Source organism: Myotis davidii, unplaced genomic scaffold (genome assembly GCF_000327345.1).
Source record: "Myotis davidii unplaced genomic scaffold, ASM32734v1 scaffold740, whole genome shotgun sequence".
Lineage (NCBI taxonomy): Eukaryota > Metazoa > Chordata > Mammalia > Chiroptera > Vespertilionidae > Myotis > Myotis davidii.
In genome coordinates, this window is record NW_006292349.1 from 120,016 (window position 1) to 125,868 (window position 5,853).

Below are 5,853 nucleotides of genomic sequence, written 5' to 3' on the forward strand. Positions count from 1 at the left end.
TTAAACTGACTTAAATTGCCTGTTTTGAAAATTATCCATTCTCGTGACCATGGGTTTCCAACATTAAAAGTTTTGGTTTTTTAAAAGAGAATAAGGGTAGTTTCACTTTGAACACATGTACTTGAAACATATATTTGGTTTTTATTGTTTTAACAAACCTATAATGCCATTTGGGATTATTTCTCCTAATTGCTAAATAGGCTCTCTTTCAATGGATATTTTATTCTTTTTGGAAATAAAATCTACATTGATTTTAGTCAAACTGTCACTAAACACCATCAACATCTGTTATAAATCATCCCATTATTTCACAGACTCATATGTACCCCAAGTTTAAAACATGTCCTCGGTACACAGGGACGTCACGTATCTCTATGACAGAATAAGCTTGGCAGGTTCGGTGTTTTTTTAGAATAAGCTTGTGTTATGGGTGTTCTCTTTGTCCCCTCGTATCAGTGGCTTAAGAATTTTTTTCTAATGCTAGTATTTGGTGGCCAATTACTAAAGGATAACATTTCATGTTCTGACTTTTTCAAACTACAAAAACAGTAAGAAAGAATATCCAACTCAACTCTTAGAAAGAGATTAAAGTAGGAGAAACCCAAGACCGGGACAACAGAAAATCTCAAGCATTACATTATTGCTGCTCTCTCACAGTTAGCACTCCTAAAGATACTGTAAATGTCCCTTACCTTTTCCACAGAGCCAGGCCTCAGTCTGTTGATCAGTTTGCACAGCACTACCCCATTTTTCAGCGAGGACTTCAAGAACTCCTCTGGATCACAGATAGTTTTCTTGGGAGAATCTAAAACTCCCAAGGATATAAGCCATGTCACGATTTGCTCTTCTGGATTCATTCCTTAGAACTGTACACTCGGAACAGCTCTCTGGGGCAGCTGCAAGGACGAAGCCACATCCGCGATTGCATCTGCTGTTGTCTTCCTTTTTATGAGTTCTCTTCTGGTGCTTGCAGAGCAAAGCTTTAAAACAACTTTCTTAGACAACGTTGGAACTCACTCAAATTAAGGGATTTTAAAACCACAGAGATCACACTCAAAGATATGGGAAGAAAATTAATGTAAAAACCCTGGATAACACTGGATTTCTTTTTCAAAATCTGCAAAACAAATTCATTAGAATAAAAAAAGAAGAAATACACACACGAACACACACCAAGGGGGTGGGGGGAAACAATGCAAGAAGCTGTAAGGGAAGGAAGTGAGGAGGATGCTGGGGAGGGAGGCGAAAGAAGGAAGCAAGCACTCTTGGAAAACAGAGGTGAGCCAGCACTTCAGGGGACCTTGAAAATGAGACACTCTTGGGCCAGTCTGGGAAAATGCTGTCAATAAATAGTCTAGCCCCAGTGAAAATCTGGCTTCTGTCAGGAGGAAGATGCCAACTGGCTCTTAGGTCAGACAGATCTGAGCCTCATGGGGAGCTCTGCTGGCACAAAATGGCTCAAAGAAGGTAGGTTCATAAAATTATTCCATGAAATGGCCAAATCTCCGTCTCACAGAGATGGTGGGTTATGATCATTGCTTGCAAAACATGTTGAGTTGCATGGTGACACCGTGCCAAGCAAATGAAGATTGTGCCTGCTGTCAGCCATCACTGTATATAGTCAGAAGCGAAAGGAATGGCATTTTACTTTGCAGCCAAAAAGTTATGTTTAGGGAAATAGGCTAAGGATAACATCTGACATCCTGTTTACTTGCATTCTTGAGCAATTCTTTTTCTAAACCTGATTCCACTACACAATCCAGCTGCAGTACCCTTAGCATAGGCTCAAGCACACTCACATAAATGGGGGGGAAAACTCACTTGAAAACAGAACTTTTGAGAACAAAAAAGCACTTGTCCTCGGTCTATACTACAGTCTGGAAGGTTGATGTTTCCCCAACAATAAACACTTTACATTAAAAATGCTTCTCTGAAGATAAAAACTGGGCTATAATAAAAGTTCTTGAATTATTCTTGAACATTTTTAGAACCAGTCGAAATAGTCGTACTATTGGGAAATTTATAAGGCCAACTTTAACAGTATGGCCTCCTCATATTGGTAAATGCATGGAACTCACCATCAGTACCCATCCTCATACGTGGGATCCTCCTAAGCTTCAGAATCCTTTTCAACACATAGTAGGCATATACACACTACCAAATAATCAGCTTAGATTATCCTCTTAAATGTTTCCCAAAGCTTCCCCTACTTTCCCTGTCATAACACTTACCACACTTTACTATTATTACTTTTTGATCTGTCTCCTCTATCAGAATGTAACCTTCCTAGAGTAGGGGTCATGTCTGTCTTGTTTAACACTGTTTCCAGCAGAGTGCCTGGTACACAGCAGATGTTCAAAAATGCTGAATGAATGGATGAATGAACTCATATAATGTCCCAGGTGTAGACACTACTTGATTATAACAAGGATTTTTTTTGTGTTTTAATGTCTTAAAACATTTTTCCTTGCTAATTATTTTTATACTCTTATTGAAGTATAACTGACATAATAAACTACATATATTTAATACTAGAGGTCTGGCGCACAAAATTCGTGCCCTCGGGGGTGTCCCTCAGCCTGGCCTGCACCCTCTCGCAGTCCAGGAGCCCTCAGGAATGTCTGACTGATGGCTCAGGCCCGCTCCTCATGGAGAGCAGGCCTAAGCCAGCAGACGGACATCCTTAGCCCCACCGTGGAAGCATGAGCCCAGCTTCTGGCTGAGCAGCGCTTCCCCTGTGGGAGCACACCAACCACCAGGGGGCAGCTCCTGCTTTGAGCATCTGCCCCCTGATGGTCAGTGTGCATCATAATGACCGGTCATTCTGACGTTGAGCTGAAAACTGGCTCTCTGACATCCCTCTAGAGGTCCCAAATTGTGAGAGGTCACAGGCCAGGCTGAGGGACCCCACTGGTGCACGATCTGGGCCAGGGAGCGACGAGGGAGGTTGGCCAGCCGGGGAGGGACTACAGGAAGGCTCCAGGGCATGTCCGGCCAATCTTGCTCAGTCCCTATCAGCCAGACCCCAGCAGCAAGCTAAACTAACAGTCAGAGCATCTGCCCCCTGGTGGTCAGTGCATATCATAGCAAGCCATTGAGTGGCCTTAGCATATCATTAGCCTATTACACTTCGATTGGTTGAATGGCCAACTGGACGACCGGACACTTAGCATATTAGGCTTTTATTATATAGGATGTACAATTCAATTAATTTTGACATATGTATACACCTGTGATACAATCACACACACACACACACACACACACAATCCAGATAAACCTTTCTATCACCCCCAAAATTGTCCTTGTAATCTTTTAACCCTTCATCCCTTCCTTCTTCCAAAATCCCAGACAACCACCAATTTGTTTTCTGTTATATATATTATTTTGCCTTTTCTAAGATCTTATGTAAATAGAAGTACACAGTTTGGTACCTTTTTGTCTGGCTTCTTTCAATTAACATCATTCTTTTTAGATTCATTCATGTTGTTGCATCTATCTATAGTTCTATAACAAAGATTTGGCCTCCAAATGATTGGTTTGATGTAATTATACTTATAAGCAAAATAGGTATAATCAATCAAAAGTTTTAATTGACCTTTGACCGATGGCTAAGTTCATGTAATGGAAATAAAATCAAAATCCATTTGTTGATAAAAGAAATTTCCAAATCTGACCTGCTTACTTACATTTTTAAATGTCATTTGGACAGTTTTCACAATTGTTCATCAAAATTGTACTCTTGAGACAAATAAATTTGGCAGTATTGAGGTATCACTTACATCCTCTGGTGAAGACCAAAGAAGGCTGAGTAATTTCAGGAACTCAGCCTAGTTCAAAATAGATTTGAGTCCATTGAGGTCATCTGGATGAAAATCTGCCTCATTTTGGACACTGACTGTAGCAAATTACTCTAAGTCATCAAGTAAAATCAGAAAGGCAAGGTCTCCTCCTCAAGTCAGAAGAAATAGTTCTATTAGTATAAAGATTGGAAGTCAGGGTTGGTATGTTCAAATGTCAAGAAAGCAAGGAATTCTGGGACAGTAGCAAGCATATGGGTGAAATGAGTAACCATGAAACCCTGGCTGGGTAAGGAAGCCAGTGATGATAGAAAGTATTTGATGAACTGGGGAATCAGGAAGGAGGGTTGAAAGACTGGAGGTCATAGCAACAGAAAGAGCAGACTTCACACAAAAGCATGAGTGAAAAAAGCAAAAGTCTCTCACTCTACTTCAGATACTTAATACCATACACCATGAGCCATAACCTGTGTCCTCACTGGCTTTCCTACCTCCACCTTCTTGTCTAATGAACTCTCTGGCACAGCAATTTGGTTGATTTTCCCAAAACACCCCTTTAATAGTGTAATAGCCCTGCTCAATAACCATCAAAGGCTCTCCATCACCTAAAACAATGATTTACAAACAGCAATGTACAAAAATAATCATCTTGCATGGGAAGGAGAAAGGAATGAGTGGAACTTGAGCCAAATTAGGTAACATTTTATTAAAAACTAGAGGCCTGGTGCACCAAATTTGTTCATGGGTGGGGTCCCTAGGCCTGGCCAGAAATCAGGGCCCATCGGGGCCAGGCTGATCAGGGCTGGGTCAGAGAGGAGGCGATGGTTGCTGAGCTAGGCGCAGAAGGAATGGATGCCAGATGCCGAAACTGCCATCATCGGCGCCCTGCCACCATACGGTTTCCTGCCTCCCCCCTCCTCCTTCCCTTGCTGCAGTGCCACCACTGTGGCGGGCAGGCAGAAGGCCAATCGGGGCCTGCCGGCCAGGAGGAAAGACAGGGCATGGGAGGTTGGCTGCTGGCCCCAAGAGGGAACTGGCCCTCGGCCCCCCTGGGAAAGGGGCTGCATCTGCCACCACCCACCCCTGGTTCCCCATCCCAGCGAGGGACCACAGGAGTTTGGCTGGCCAGGGGAGGTTGGCTGTGGGTACACACTGACCACCAGGAGGCAGCTCCTGCATTGAGCGTCTGCCCCCAGTGGTCAGTGCACATGATAGAGACTGGTCATTCCAGTCGTTCTGGTTCCTTAGGCTTTTATATATCTACTAGAGGCCCGGTGCATAAAAATTTGTGCACTGGCAGGGGAGGTTGTCCCTCAGCCCCACTTGTGCCCTCTTACAGTCTGGGACCCCTCGGGAGATAACAACCTGCTGGCTTAGGCCTGCTCCCAGGTGGCAGAGGGCAGGACCCATCCCTGGGGGAGCCCCTGGTCCGGCTCACAGGGCCCATCAGGGGGTTGGGGAGCTCCCCCTGTCATGCACAGAGCACGGCCCATCAGGTGGTTGGGAAGCTCCCCCCTGTCATGCACAGAGCAGGGCCGATAGGGGAGTTGGGGCACTGCCTCTTGTCACACACAGAGCAGGGCGGATCAGGGGGTTGGGGCGCCTTCCCCTGTCACGAACAGAGCAGGGCGGATAGGGAGGTTGGGGCCCCGCCCCGTGTCACACACAGAGCCGCAGGGTGATCAGGGGGTTTGGGCGCTGCAGCCCCCTGTGCTGCTCCAGGGACCAGGAGGCCTTGAGGCTCCGCTTGACACAGGGGCCAGGAGGCGTCATGGCTCCGCTGATCCCAGTGCTAGGAGGCCTCGCTGCTCCGCTGATCCTGGTGCTGGGAAGCCTCGAGGCTCCGCTTGACACAGGGGCAGTGAGGCCTCACTGCTCAGCTGATCCTGGTGCTAAGAGGCCTCACTGCTCCGCTGATCCCAGATTCGGGATGCCTTGTGGCTCCACTGATCCCAGGCCGGGAGGCCTCGCTGCTCCGCTGATCCCAGTGCTGGGAGACCTCACGGCTCTGCTGATCTCAGGTTTGGGAGGCCTCGCGGCTCCACTGATCCCG

General features: G+C 45.9%; 1 protein-coding gene across 1 annotated transcript in view; it reads right to left on the reverse strand.

Annotated features, from left to right (window-relative positions):
* Positions 1-1,092, reverse strand: part of ARHGEF6 (Rac/Cdc42 guanine nucleotide exchange factor 6) — a gene marked incomplete at its 3' end in the record, with an annotated part of 117,098 nt that extends 116,006 nt beyond the window's left edge. Inside the window, exon 1 of the mRNA XM_015565389.1 lies at positions 693-1,092. Coding sequence (XP_015420875.1) covers positions 693-857 — 165 coding nt within the window. The remainder of the gene's footprint in view (positions 1-692) is intronic.
* Positions 1,093-5,853: the final 4,761 nt, after the last annotated feature.